At 48.4% G+C, this 14,319-nt stretch overlaps 4 protein-coding genes across 4 annotated transcripts; 2 read left to right on the top strand and 2 right to left on the bottom strand.

The window, feature by feature from the left end:
* Positions 1-214: 214 nt before the first annotated feature.
* On the top strand, positions 215-1,215 carry L3040_006902 (uncharacterized protein; the record flags this gene model as incomplete). The annotated part of the gene is made up of 3 exons (XM_007296808.2): positions 215-478; positions 694-887; positions 1,032-1,215. The coding sequence occupies 3 exons, from the start codon at positions 215-217 to the stop codon at positions 1,213-1,215; spliced, it is 642 nt and encodes a 213-aa protein (XP_007296870.1).
* A 2,610-nt stretch (positions 1,216-3,825) lies between these two features.
* On the bottom strand, positions 3,826-5,664 carry L3040_006901 (uncharacterized protein; the record flags this gene model as incomplete). The annotated part of the gene is made up of 1 exon (XM_007296807.2): positions 3,826-5,664. The coding sequence occupies one exon, from the start codon at positions 5,662-5,664 to the stop codon at positions 3,826-3,828; it is 1,839 nt and encodes a 612-aa protein (XP_007296869.2).
* Positions 5,665-6,413: 749 nt separating this feature from the next.
* Positions 6,414-9,972, top strand: L3040_006900 (uncharacterized protein; the record flags this gene model as incomplete). Its single annotated transcript, XM_007296806.2, has 2 exons — positions 6,414-9,604; positions 9,675-9,972. 2 exons carry the CDS (start codon positions 6,414-6,416, stop codon positions 9,970-9,972), a joined length of 3,489 nt encoding a protein of 1,162 aa, XP_007296868.2.
* A 2,318-nt stretch (positions 9,973-12,290) lies between these two features.
* On the bottom strand, positions 12,291-13,390 carry L3040_006899 (uncharacterized protein; the record flags this gene model as incomplete). Its single annotated transcript, XM_007296805.2, has 3 exons — positions 12,291-12,678; positions 12,752-13,171; positions 13,233-13,390. The coding sequence occupies 3 exons, from the start codon at positions 13,388-13,390 to the stop codon at positions 12,291-12,293; spliced, it is 966 nt and encodes a 321-aa protein (XP_007296867.2).
* Between the last annotated feature and the right edge of the window lie 929 nt (positions 13,391-14,319).

Raw genomic sequence — 14,319 nt, 5'->3', positions numbered from 1 at the left:
GAATATATAATCACCACCAGACATCTCGGAAACTGCTACTCTCACAAGTATAAAGCTAGACCACCTCAAACTATTCGATATACGAAAGACCTCCCTCAGTCTTTGTCCCATCACCATTATAACCAGCCAGCCAGCCCTCAGCCGCCCAAGCAAACAAATCATCCCTCAAAACTACCAACGACTTCTCTTAAATTTCTTCCCACGTCTCCCGACAATGGCACCCCTAACTCCCCACTGGCCACAGCCCTCTCACTCCAGCATCCAAACCGTCATCCTGCCCTCCAACCCGGAAGATTTCACCACCAAGTCGCTCTCCAAGATCTCGCTCCCGCCCTTCGGGCTCTTCGCTAAGCTCGAGTTCCCGCCTTGCACGAAGGCGGATAGCCCGACGTACGCGACGGTGCAGATGGGTGAGAAGGAGCACTTGAATCTGAACAGCGATTTGGTGTATATCAACCATGGCTGTGAGCCGAGCTTGGTACGCACCTCTATTCTTCTTTCCTACCTCGTCAGATGTCAGCCTGTCACGATTCTGTGTTGGTGTTGGGTGCTTTCTATATACATTGTCTGATACTGCTCTGACGGGGGATGAGATCTTCATATATATTATAATATTTATATATATATATATATATATATACATATACATATTCAGGAGAACAGTAACTAACCGACCGATCGAGCTGGAAACAGACATTCGACCTCTCCCGTATGGGCATCTTTGCCGGACCCGGCGGCCTCTCCCCCGGCGACGAACTGACCTTCTTCTACCCGTCTACTGAATGGGATATGGCACAGGGCTTCGACTGCTTTTGCGGCGCCAAGACGTGCCGCGGCTTCATCTCCGGGGCGAAGAACATGAGCGAGGAGCAGTTGAGCGGGTTGTGGTAGGTTCTTTTCTTTCCCTCGCTTACTCTCTACCCTGTTTCAATACTTGATATAAATGGAGAAAGAAAGCTGAAAATCGGAACCTCGAACTCGGATCTTGGGAAACGCGAGGTGAGGCTGATATGATGTGTGATTTGCGGTAGGTTGAACCCACACATCCGCTCCCTGCGCGAAAAACACTCGTCTTCCACCTCAGGAAGCAGCAGCTCGCCACTGCCCCTCGTCGCCAGCGGAGACGGAAATGCAAGCAACGAGAAAGAGGGTGCGGCCAGACGAGGTGTCACCAATCGCGAGATGAGCGGCGAGATGGGCGGGGATACGAAATAGTCATGTTATTTAGGAGAGGGGTAAGGGTGGAAGGATTAAAGAGGTTAGAGGGGGCAGAGGGGAGAAACAATTCTTGATTTCTGGTTTGGTTTGAAAGTGGCGGATGCTTTTGAGGAGGAAGCGAGGGGGAAGGGGGGAGCTCAACATCCCTTTGCACCCTCGTTGTCTTTCTTTCCTTTGCGCAATAGGAATACGGGGGCAGTGGAGGAGTGGGCAGGGGATCTCAACATCTCAGAGTTAGGAGTTGAAAAGTAACTGAATATCAAAAGTAGTGGATACATAAAGAGATACGTAGATAGAAAAGGAGAAGCACGTTTGGATTTTGGAACCCCCCCCCCCCCCTTTTTTTTTTTGATATACAAACAGGTAAGATAGAGGAAGAGGAGGATTCCAAACAGCCCAATTGGAAAGAAGAAAAACAAAAGGGGAGAGGGGGAGGACAAGACTGAGGATCTCATCATCACAACCCATCAATCAACAAACAAGCGAGAGGACAAACAGATAGCGCGGGCTTCATTTCATCATTGCAACTTCCACTAAATGAGTGGCTAATCACATAAACATCCCGCTAGCTAGCTAGATAGCTAGCTTATAAAGCCACCATCAATCAATATCGACAGCCCCTACCCTTAAACCACACCACCTTTCGTAAACAACACAACACAACTTAACTTCCCCGGCCCCCCACCCCAAAAAAGCACCTACTCCTTAGATTCCCATCTACGTAACGCAATACATACATACAACACAATCGAACCCCCCCCCCCCCCCCCCCCCCCCCAAAAAAAAACGTGAAAATTAAAAGCAAAGTAACATTAAGGCAGAAAATCCCCCAGCCGCGAACGGTAAATAGGCATATCTACTAAGTACCCACCTGAAAAAAAAAAAGAGAAAGATTTCAATAAGCAGGCAGGTAGGTAGGTAGGTAATTCATCGCACCCATACGATTTTCTTTCTCGCCTTGCTCAACCCTTTTTTTACTTATTATCCTACAATCTTGCTGAGCCCGCTCGCTCAACCTTGGTTACACGGTTACACGTCGTAAGCTCGTAGTGAGTAAGTACATCTTTTTTTTTTCTTTCAGCGGAAACAGCTCAAGTATAATAGTGGGACTTGACGTCGCAAATTTTGGGGCCCTTCCCTAAAGTGGGCGAAAAAATTATGTCTCGCTTCAAGCTTCAGCGTAAAAAACGGCGAAAAACGTTGATAATCTAATATAATATTTTTTAAAAAAATAAGTTAAAATCTTTTTAGCTTTAGTTTTAATCTTAATTAAAAAGGGAAAAAAAAATCTTTTTTTTTTTCGTCCCTTTTTTTTCTTTTTTTTTTTCCTTTTTCCTTTTTCTTTTCCTTTTTCTTTTCTTTTTCTTTTCTTCTTTTCTTTTTTTATTTTTTTTTAAAAAAAAATATATAAATAATAAATGTAGATAGCTAAGCTTATTATAGATTTTATTTTTCGATTTTTCGCTTTCTTTTTTCTTTTTTTCTTTAATTCTTAAGACTTTAATCTTTTATAAGTTTAAAATAGTATATATATACGTACGTATTTACTTATTTATTTACTTACGTATTTGCTTTTCCTTTTTTAAATACTCTTTATTATTTATCTATTTTAATTTACTTAATTAATTTACTTTTTCGTTGCGCTGCTTTGCTTTACTTTGCTTTGCTTTGCTTTACTTTGCTTTGCTTTACTTTGCTTTGCTTTGCTTTGCTTTGCTTTACTTTGCTTTGCTTTGCTTTAACTTGCTTTGCTTTGTTTTGCTTTGCTTTGCTTTGATTTACTTTACTTTGTTTTGCTTTGCTTTGTTTTGCTTTGCTTCGCTTTGCTTTATTAAAAAAAGTTCGAGAAAAAGATCTTGCTAAGTTCGCGGACGCTTCGTACTTAATCGACTTTTAAATATTTGCAAAAAAAAAAGGCTTTTGAATTAAATAAAATCTATTAGCTTGCATTTAAATCAATAACGACGACGAAGATTATAAGAAAATAAATACTTATCTTCGTTTTCTTTAATAAAAATAATATTTATTAAATAGAAAGAGCTTAAGAAAGAGCTTGAAGAAGATAAATAAAAAAAACAAAAAGATTCGCCGTCGATTCGATCTATAGCATCTCTTAACTCAATTCAAAGGACACGCGGTGAAATAAAATTTTCGTAGCTTAATTAAGAATGAATAATATTATTAAATATATATATATATATATTATTGCAATGTTGTGAGCAATGTTATAAGCAATATAAGTGTCTACGTTCCTCGCGGTTTTTGGCGTTGAAGCGGGACATAATTTTTTCGCGGGACATAATTTTTTCGCCCACTTTAGGGAAGGGCCCCAAAAGTTGCGACGTCAAGTCCCACTATTAAATAAAGCACGCTCTAGAAAGGAAACTCCCCGGTTAAGAAAAAAAAAAAAAAAAGAAGAAGAAGAAGAAGAAACACGCCCGATCGTGGAAATTAGATGTAGGGAAAAGAGAAAAGAAAAACATCATAGCGCCGCGCCTGTCTTGGGAGTAGGGAAGGAAGGTATCATATACATAGGTACGCACTTTGTAAAACCATCATACCCATATCGCTACTGACGAAACAAGCTCCCAACACTAAGGTATCTCTTCATTTATCATCAAACCATCTCCCCCAGCCCTCGCTTTTTTTCCTCTCGGCCCCAGCACCCCCAGCATACTTCTTCTCCTCCTCTTCCCACTTCAGCCTTTCTACACGACTCCGCGCTAAGAACGCCCTCGCGAAACGCCACGCTTCTGTATCCGCCAAGTTCCACGCCTCGATCGCGCCCCGGATCTTTTCCTCTTCGCTCGTCCTCTGCACCCCAAACTCCTTCGCGCGCTTGAGCAGCTCCAGCTCCTGCGCCATCTCCTCCTCGCTCGGCACCGGACCGTCCTTGGGGTCGTGCTGCGGCTTTGGGCGCCGCTCCGGGCCCGGCACCGGCGTCTCCGACTTCCCCGTATCGGTGGCGTTGCGCGGGATCGTGAAGCCGAAGTGCCAGTCCAGGTCGAGCGGCATATCTTTCTCGGCCGTTACCCAGAGGGAGTGCGCCTTGCCGAAGGGGGAGGCGACTGCTTCCTTAAATTTGATAACGCGAGGAGCACCAGAAACTCCGGAGCCGAGGAGCTGCTGCGTGAGGCGCGTGAGCCAGGGGTCGCGGGTGGATTCGCGGCGGATCCAGGGGACGGTTATCTCGGAGCGGAAGGCGCTGAGGACAGCGTGCGTATAGGGGTGGGGGACTGTGCCGATTGTATAGAGCTCGGTTGTGTTTTCGTAGTACTCGGGGGTAGATATCTTGACGGGCGTAGAGGCTACGCAGGGTTTGCAGCGTGGACGATTGGGAGGACAGGATGCTGGCATTGGTGATTCGGGACATTGGGCAAGGAAGCTGGCGAGTTTGAAAGCGGGTTCTACAAGAGAAGACATGTGTACTGGGTCTGGCTTGACAACAGAAATCCCTTTAGAGTGGATGTTGCGCCAGGTGCCGTGTAGATGTGATACTGTGAGCTGGTTCAAAATCATCATCCCCTCTGCTCCCTTTTTGACGATATCTTCCGCGATCTTGGGATATTTATCATTGATAGTTTTGGCGTCGTAGTATGCCAATGCGTCGTGCTTTGGCTCAATCTCGAAGGTCTCGGGCTTGATAGCATCGATGAAATTCTTGGCTGTCTTCAGCTCCTTATTCGCCAAGGCTTCCTTCACAGCAGCTGTAATATCTGCCTTTGATCCTGCGAATAGCCCACTTCCCATTTTGTCGAGTCGCGTCAAATGAGGATATTCCCCCCTCCGAAGATACGCAAGTAGAGGGTCTTCGTACGAGCCCATTGGCAGCATCAAATAGTTGCAAAGCAACCCAGTCCCCATATTCTCCCACGCCAGCCATCTCGACACCTCAATTTTCATGGGTTCGTCCAGCGCCAGCAGCTGCAGTTCCGCATACATGGGATTGTTCATAGCTTCTGCCGGGCTTAGGATGATCGGCCTGAAACCCTGCGCCCACCATGCCTTTCTCCATGTAACTAGGATGGCATTCTCAGCCTTCTTCAGATCCTCCTCCTTCTTCAAGGTATGGTCGTAGTATGTGTAGATTGGCGGCCGTTCTTGAAGAGGCGGGAGTAGCGAGCGATTCTCGTCCAGCGTAACAGACGAAGAGAAGGGGCTCAGCCAGTTCCAGTTCGTGTACCATGTCGACTCCCCATCTGTTAAATTCTTGTTCTTCGGTATCGGCGGCGCGTGTGCGGCTGGACGGAAGGGGTTGAAGATACTGGGAGACAGCTTCTGAGGGATCTTGGGCAGGGAAATGGACGGGCGCGTGGGTATCGAACTCGGCAGCGTGAACAAGAGTGTAATGAATGCGGACATAGCAATGGTGCCCAGCAGGATGGTCATCTGCTTCGGGGGCAGAGGCCGTATAGGCCTGCCGAAGATTGTTCGTTGGACGGGCATATTGGAGGACGGACTGGTACCGCAGGATGGTGGTTATGGTTATCAATTAAGATGGCATCGAAGAAGAATTCGATTCGACTCGACTCGGGATGCTGCAGGGCAATTCGATCTGCGAATCGACCGGTTCTGTAGGCGTTGTTTCCTCCTCTCCTTGCGAGTTGCGAGGTTCGAGTTCGAGGTTTTGGTGGTAAGCGCGACGCTGTGGAAGAATGCGCATGAAAAGGAGACACAGCAAAGACAATGCTACAAAAAGCTGCAATGGATTTACTCAATTCAGGCCCACCTAGAGAGAATGAAGCTCTTGCAGAATATATAAATTTATATAATCATATTGTAGACGTATTTTTCATATATGGCCTGCCCTCCCTCCGAAACAGGCTAGCGGGTCCTGATAAGGATTCGGAAGTACACGTGACCCCCGATGACGGTACCGCGAGGCTGAGGAGAAAAAAAAAAGTCCCCAAGCAATCGAAAGCTACACGTGACCTCCGTCGACTAGCAATCCTCCAAATCTACGCCGGATTTTTTTCATCCTTTTTTTTTTTTTTCATTTCATACTCATCCTCATCCTCGTCGTCCTGCTTCTCTCCAAGCCACGACATCTATGAACTAATTGGCTTGTTGGCGGCGTTCTTATTCCCAATTCCTTCACACCAGACTGAATTGGCTCGACAACCAACTCACATCTTCCTCAAAAGTGAATTGGACCTTCCTTTCTTCTTTTCGCTCAATTCTCAAAAATACACACAATGTCTGCCAAACCTGATCTCCCGGACCCTACCACCGACCTTCACTGGTCAGCATTCCGTGGAGCAATCCAAGACATATTTTCTGCAAATGCCGAAGCACATCCAACCCGGCTATGTGTTGTTGAGACAGCTTCTGGATCCTCACCAAGACGAGAGTTCACATACCGCCAAATCAATGAAGCATCGAACATCCTGGCTCACCATCTGGTGCAGTCCGGGATTCAGAGGGGAGAGGTTGTCATGTCCTACAGTCACCGAGGGGTTGACCTGGTGGTCACGGTCATGGGTATCTTGAAGGCTGGAGCTACATTTTCAGTCATTGACCCTTCGTACCCGCCGGACCGTCAGAATATCTACCTCGATGTAGCGAGACCGAGAGCCTTGGTTGTCATTGACAAAGCCACCCGAGAAGCTGGAGAGTTGACCGAAAAAGTCAAAGATTTCGTCAAGGAGAACCTGCAGCTCCGAACTGAGGTTCCAGGATTGGAGCTCAAGGATGACGGAACCCTCGTTGGTGGAAACATCAACGGGAATGATGTTTTGGCCGGCCAAGTATCCTTGAAGGCCAAGAGCCCTGGTGTTGTGGTGGGACCAGACTCTTGCCCTACACTCTCCTTTACATCTGGATCTGAGGGTCGACCCAAGGGTGTCCAAGGACGACATTACTCGCTGGCCTACTACTTTGACTGGATGGCCGAGCAATTCAAACTCACCAAAGATGACAAATTCACCATGCTGTCAGGAATCGCACACGATCCTATCCAGCGAGATATTTTCACACCCCTCTTCCTCGGAGCTCAAATTTTGGTCCCTTCTAAAGATGATATCCAGCACGAGAGATTAGCAGAGTGGATGCGAGAGCATGGTGCTACAGTCACCCACCTGACCCCAGCAATGGGTCAAATTCTGGTCGGCGGAGCTAGTGCCGAGTTCCCAGCACTGCATCATTCTTTCTTCGTCGGAGATATTCTGATTAAGAGAGACTGCAAGGCGCTGCAAAAACTTGCTCCAAATGTGTTTATCGTGAACATGTATGGAACGACCGAGACTCAACGAGCCGTCAGCTATTTTGAGATTCCGAGCCGAGCTGCCGATCCAGAGTACTTGGACAAGATGGGCAACATCATACCAGCTGGGAAGGGTATGAAAGACGTCCAACTTCTTATCGTAGACCGCGAGAATAGGAATCGTGTCTGCGACTTGGGAGAAATTGGAGAGATTTATGTTCGTGCTGCTGGACTGGCTGAGGGGTATCTTGGAAGCGATGAGCTCACCAAGACCAAGTTTGTGGATAGTTGGTTTGTTGACAACGCTAAGTGGATCGAAGAGGACAAGAAGGCTGCCAAGTCACTTGCGGAGGAGCCTTGGAGAGAATTCTACAAAGGTCCAAGAGACCGTATGTACCGCTCTGGTGATCTAGGACGATACATGTCAACTGGTGATGTCGAGTGTGTTGGTCGCGCAGACGATCAGGTTAAAATCCGTGGATTCAGAATCGAGCTCGGGGAAATAGACAAATATCTCTCCGATCACGTTATGGTTCTCGACAACGTCACTTTGGTGCGAAGAAACAAGGATGAAGAGCAGACCCTAGTCAGCTATATCGTACCTGATATGCAGAAATGGGCCTCATGGCTAACGCAGAAGGGTCTGGAAGACGACGTATCCGGAGAGGGTATTCAAGGAAGACTGCGCAGATTCTGGCCTTTAGGAGACGACATCAAGCATTTCTTGAAAGAGAAACTCCCATCTTATGCCATTCCAGAAGTCATCATTCCTCTCGACAAGTTCCCACTGAACCCTAACGGCAAGAAAGACAAGCCAGCGCTTCCATTCCCGGATGCAGCACAGCTATCTGCTGCAAAACCACAAGGGAAGTACGTAGATCTCTCAGAGACCGAGAAAGAGGTCGCCGCCATTTGGGGATCTCTCATCGCTACCGTGGATGAGCGAACGATCAGTCCAGATGACTCGTTCTTTGATATCGGAGGCCATAGTATACTGGCTCAGCAGATGCTCTTTAAAATCAACCGCAAGTGGGAAGGTATCAAGATTAACATGAGTGTGATCTTTCAAAATCCAAACCTTAAGGCTTTCGCTGCTCAAATTGATCGACGCGCATCTTCGACCACCAACGGCGAAGCTCATGTCGAGGCAGCAGAAGACTATGCCGCCGATGCAAAAGCACTTCTCAAATCTCTCCCTGCTTCGTTCCCGTCGGTAGACGCAGCAATCACCACCACCACGCCTCTCACTATCTTTCTCACAGGTGCAACTGGCTTCCTAGGAGCTTACCTTCTCCGAGACCTCCTCACCCGCCCCTCGCCTCCCATTAAAGTGATCGCCCACGTCCGCGCCCTTGACGCCGCAGCCGCCCTCGACAGAATAACGCAAACCTGTCAAGCCTACGGTGTCTGGGACCCTTCCTGGACTACCCGTATCACCTGTGTAGTCGGGGACCTTGGCGCTCCTCGTCTCGGTCTCTCAGAAGCCACGTTCGAGAAAGTCGCGCAGGATGCCAACATCGTCATCCACAACGGCGCTTTAGTTCATTGGGTATACCCTTACTCCAACCTACGACCCGCCAACGTCCAGGGTACGCTCGACATCCTGTCCCTCTGCGCAACTGGCACTTCCAAGCAGTTAGCTTTCGTATCTTCAACCTCAGTGCTGGATACCGAGCACTTCGTCAAACAATCCCAGTCCGGCGTTCCCGTCTCCGAGGACGACGATCTCGCAGGAAGTGCCACGGGTCTCGGGACAGGATACGGACAATCGAAATGGGTCTCTGAATTCCTCGTGCGGGCGGCTGGCCAACGAGGTCTCCGAGGAACCATAATCCGTCCCGGCTACGTGACGGGTGATCCCAAGAGTGGCGTGACCAACACCGATGATTTCCTGATCCGCATGGCAAAGGGCTGTATACAGCTCAGCTGCCGTCCCAAGATCGCGAATACCGTCAACCAGGTCCCCGTGAACCACGTTGCGCGCGTGGTCGTTGCGTCGGCGCTGAGCCCGCCGAAGAGAGAGTTGGCGGTTGCCCAAGTAACAAGTCACCCGCGCTTGACGTTCAGTGCGTACTTAGCGACGCTGGAGACGTACGGATACGAGGTTCCTGAAGTCGAGTACAAGGTGTGGAGTAAGAAGCTGGAGGAGTATGCTGCGAAGGAGGAGAACGAGCAGCATGCTTTGTACGTCCACATCCCTCCTGCTCCACTCACCATTCTCCGAAAAACGAGATGACTAACATGTTCTACACAGAATGCCGCTCTACCATTTCGCAACCACTGACCTCCCCGGCGACACCATTGCCCCCGAAATGGCCGATGCCAATGCCGCTGTGGCCTTGAAATCAGATGCGCAATTCACCGGCGAGGATCTCTCTGCCGGCGGCTTCGTCGACGAGCCCATCATGGGACGGTATCTGGCGTATCTGGTCGGTATTGGGTTCGTGTGCGCGCCACCCACGAAGGGGAAGAAGACTTTGCCTGAAGTGGGCATTAGCGAGGGGCAGAAGGCTGCGTTGTTGAGGGTTGGTGGACGGGGTGCTTTGGTTTAGATCAATCGACCGGGTAGCACAGAAAATACAAAAAGCGTCGCAGGTTTTCAAGCGCGGGCACGGTTGTGGGTTTTGACGGCGGGTTATTAGACCTCTCGTTTTTTTTGCAACCTGGTTTAACAATCCCGTTTATTTTGGGGTTAGAGTCGGAAATGAAAATGCACGCAAAGAATCTATCCATGTAGTAGAGTAGTAGAATAGAAGCATCGAGCCTGCCTCCGTCAATCAATCAATAACAAGAATCAACACATAGACAGGCAGGCAGAGTACCTAGATGGACAGACAGGCAGGCAGGCAGGCAGAGAGAACGCGCTACATACATACAAACCTTCAACCTAGCCCGAGCCGAGCTGAGCTCATACCGAGGACGATTCATCACACTAAAGACTCAAGCTCCAAATTTATATTTATATATTCATATACTTATTCCGTTCTGATAGAGGTTCAAGGTCCATGCCAGAGGAAAGCGTGTCTAGGTATTCCGCACAGCGGTGAGTGGATAGAGGCATACTGTGTGTATTGGTCGGTAGACGGAGATCAAAGGTGCCATTTTCCTTGTTCTGGATAGATGCATCTCTGGCTGGCGGTGGCTTTACTTCTTTCTATCCAACTTGTCTTCATAAGCAGACGGGTGGGTATGGATCTTTTCAATGGCGGTATCGTTCCTAGAAAGAAGAGGGAGAGCTTCCGAATCTCGAGGTTTCTTTTGGTGTTCGTTCGCCGCCGCTCGCCGCTTGAGGATGATGAGAGATCCGGGTCGGGAACTTCCCGAAGGCATCGGCCTCGGGGATCATGTAGGTTTCATGTCTGGCTGGCGAATCCGATTTTACGGAAGCTCAGCATCAATTTCAGGTTACCATAGGCTACTCTATCGTAACATCATTGTTATGGGGTCAGGGTCACAGGTGCTGGAGACACGTCTACAGGGCTAACTTTCAGGTGGAATTAGTTGTATTGAATGAAGTGGAAAGACTGTAGATAATACAAGATGCACAATGTGGTATCCGAAACCCTCCGAACATCTCGGCGCCAGCGATGCGCAGAATTTGTGATAGTCCTGGGTTTGATTCAAGTCAGCAAAGCGCATGCAAGTGGTGGAATCCATGCTGCAAAAGTTGATAAAATAGCTCAGTCAGACATCCAAGGAAGATTGTGCCCTCATATGCTTCTCAAAAAGGTTCTATGTGAAGCTCGAGTGAAAACTGCGAATGTGGTTGTGTTTCATCATTAGAGCGGTGTGGGAGGGAGACAGTATGAAATTCTCGACTGACCTTTGGAGAAAGGCGAAAGGTGAGACGAGGTCCCTATATGTAAGTGGAATGCTGGACATGGTATAGCAATGATGTGCCCGTCGCGGATTCATGTTGGCACTTTTTATTCCTGCGAGCGTGATAAAAGGTGAGCTCGAGGAGGCTTTGTGAGGGTAGGATCTGATCCTAGAATCTCTTTGCAAGGTTAGCAAAGTACCACGCTTAGGTTTCTGTCGACGTAATGATGACGATCAAACTCAGACAAGGTGTACTGGCAAGTAACAAACTCCTCACGAATGCGGAGCCCGAATGCAGAGGCTTCATCATTGGCGATTAAGTTGGAGAAAGAAGTAGTGGTGGTTATCATCATAGAAGATCGGGTGAGCGCGGAAGAGATAGAGCTGAAGCTTACCATTATCAGAAGGTTCAGGCGCATGTCGCACGATGCAGAGAAGTCGGAGTTGTTGGTTTGAAAGTAGTTTAAAGACTTGTTTGTGAAAAAAAGAACTTAGGATCGAGGAGACGTTTAAGTACTAGGAAAAATTCTTAGCGTCGGCCGCCCGGCGCGGAAAAAGGTTGTTCCCTAGCAGAGTCACATGACCTATGCTTATGTAGCTGCATATTACATCACCTTATTTCATATGCGTTTTCAGTGAAATTTTTATTTCTTTGCATCTTTAAGATAAGCTGTGCTTCTCAACTGGATTTGATGTCTTTGATGATACCACGAAACAACGGGAGAAACCGTCTCAAGATCTTGGTAATAATATCATTCGAATATAGAAACTCCCCCCTATGTTTGAATGTCGGACCCAGTTTAGCTCCATAAATCGTAGAGCGGTGGTTTCTGAATGGCTTTAAGCCCTGTCAACTCAATTGCACAGACTGAATACCGAACTAAAGATACTTTTCAAGGCTGGATTCTTATAAGGTGATTGGTTTAAGTCCTGGTAAGGTCCCTTGGAAAATTATGCTTTCGATATGTATTCATGGGTGAGAATATTGGATGACATTGTGTTTATCGAGCGAATACCTACAAAGTCAGATCCACATCCGATACCTACCTTCCTATGCTTTCAGCGACTTGAACCTGTCAGCAGCATCCACCAAAGCCTCTTCTATTGACTTCTCATGTGCACTGTGCCCACTGTCGCCGACAATCTTATAGTCCACATTTGCATTTTCCTTGCCTCCAAGAGCTTGATAGAGCTCCCAGCTCGTCTTGGCGGGACATACGACATCGTAGCGGCCCTGCGTGATAGAGATCGGAAGATGCTTGATCTTGTGCGCGTTTTTAATCAGCTGCCCATCTTCCATCCAGCCACCATTGACGAAGAAATGGCTTTCTATCCTTGCAAATGCGAGTGCCCACTTTGGATCATCGCCGCGGGCGATGTACGCTTGGTCGACAATCAGCTTGCTCGTCGCGTTTTCCCATGTACTCCAAGCGGAAGCACTAGATATACTCGGTCAGCAAAGTATTTTGAGCGCGATGACAGAATCTGGAGTTAAATCAGGTAACAACATACCATCTGAGCCTCTCCTGCTCCTCGCTCCCAGTCAGTCTCTTATAATAAGCCGCCATCATGTCACCTCTCTCAGACTCAGGAATCATGGCTTTGTAATGCTCGAAGTAGTCAGGAAATAGCATGTCCGCGCCACTCTGGTAAAACCATTCCAGCTCGCTCCTCCTGAGAGTGAATATCCCGCGCAGGATCAAGCCCAGACACCGTTCAGTGTGTTTTTGGGCATAAGCAAGCGAGAGAGTCGAGCCCCAAGAGCCACCAAAGACAATCCATTTGTCGACATGGAGATGCTCACGCAGCTTCTCAATGTCCTCTACGAGATCCCAGGTAGTGTTATCCTCTAGTGAAGCCGAGGGCGTGGACTTTCCCGAGCCGCGCTGGTCAAAGAGGATGCTCCTGTAGTGGGATGGGTCGAAGTAGCGTCTGAGAGGGTGTAAGTTTGGGGGGGAGGGGGAATGTTATGAGGCGAGACAATGTGACTTACCTGTCACCATCATCTATGCCTCCACCTGGCCCACCGTGGAGATAGAGGATAGGGACGCCGTCAGGCTTTCCACAGTCTTCATAGTACAGCGAATGGACAGAGGAGACCTGAAAATGGCCAGAATGGTTCGTATCGAACGCGGCGTAGAGTGGTGCCATGGTGCAGAGGGGTGATCAGAGATGATATTGTCGATTGTATCTGTGTTGAGTGTGCAATGCTCCGTGAAATTTACTTGTTAAACTCCATCTCGAGTTCCTTCCTGTGAAACGTGATGTATGCAAAGCTCATATCACGTGACACATATCGAGTATCTATCTTCACTTTATTCGTCCACAACACGGACTCCGAATGACGCTGAGGTATCAAACAGTCTCTTTAATTAGATATGCGTCTGGTCGATGATATAGGTCAGACGACTCTTCTAGTGACTTCCAATTCCAGTCCCGTGATTTAGCTCTGGTGATCTTTCGGCTCTATCCCCGCTAACGTCTGCCGTAGATTTTGGAACGCCCGTCCCCCACCCCCCGTCCCGTCAAAGCCTCTTACTTACTTTATCCGAACCTCAGCTGCGGTGCGGACTTGAACGTTGACTTGGTTTTGGAATGCCCTCATTTCCAGTCTCGTAGCTCCTTGGATATCGCATCGCATCGCCCAATTGCACGCACTGTATTCCGTTTGGCTGCTCGCATCGCTCTTTTTTCCCCTCTACCGACTCTACCGACCCACCGCGCTCTTGCTTCTCTTCCAAACCCCAGACCAGACCGGACCAGACCAGGGCCTCCGATTCGAATCACCTCGATCTAGGATCCGCACGTATTTTGCGGAAAGACAAGACAACGGTAGCGACGACGACAACGAACGACACGCTCTCGCCCTCGAGTCGCCCCAACCGCCGTGCGCGTGGCAAACAACTACCGGTCGTGGTCGCGGTCGTGATCGTGGTCGTGGTCGCGGTCGCTAATTACCTCCCTGCTCATTGATCAACCGTAGGGCTTTGCGTCAGGGTACGGTTCTTGACAGCTGGAAGTTTAGACGACGATCCTCGTAGAACCGTGGTATCTACTGGCCACAACTCCCATCGTGGACA

The sequence above is a fragment of the Drepanopeziza brunnea genome (assembly GCF_022702325.1).
Source record: "Drepanopeziza brunnea f. sp. 'multigermtubi' strain 214-2 chromosome Unknown ctg12, whole genome shotgun sequence".
NCBI lineage: Eukaryota > Fungi > Ascomycota > Leotiomycetes > Helotiales > Drepanopezizaceae > Drepanopeziza > Drepanopeziza brunnea.
This window is presented reverse-complemented; position numbering and strand designations above follow the sequence as displayed.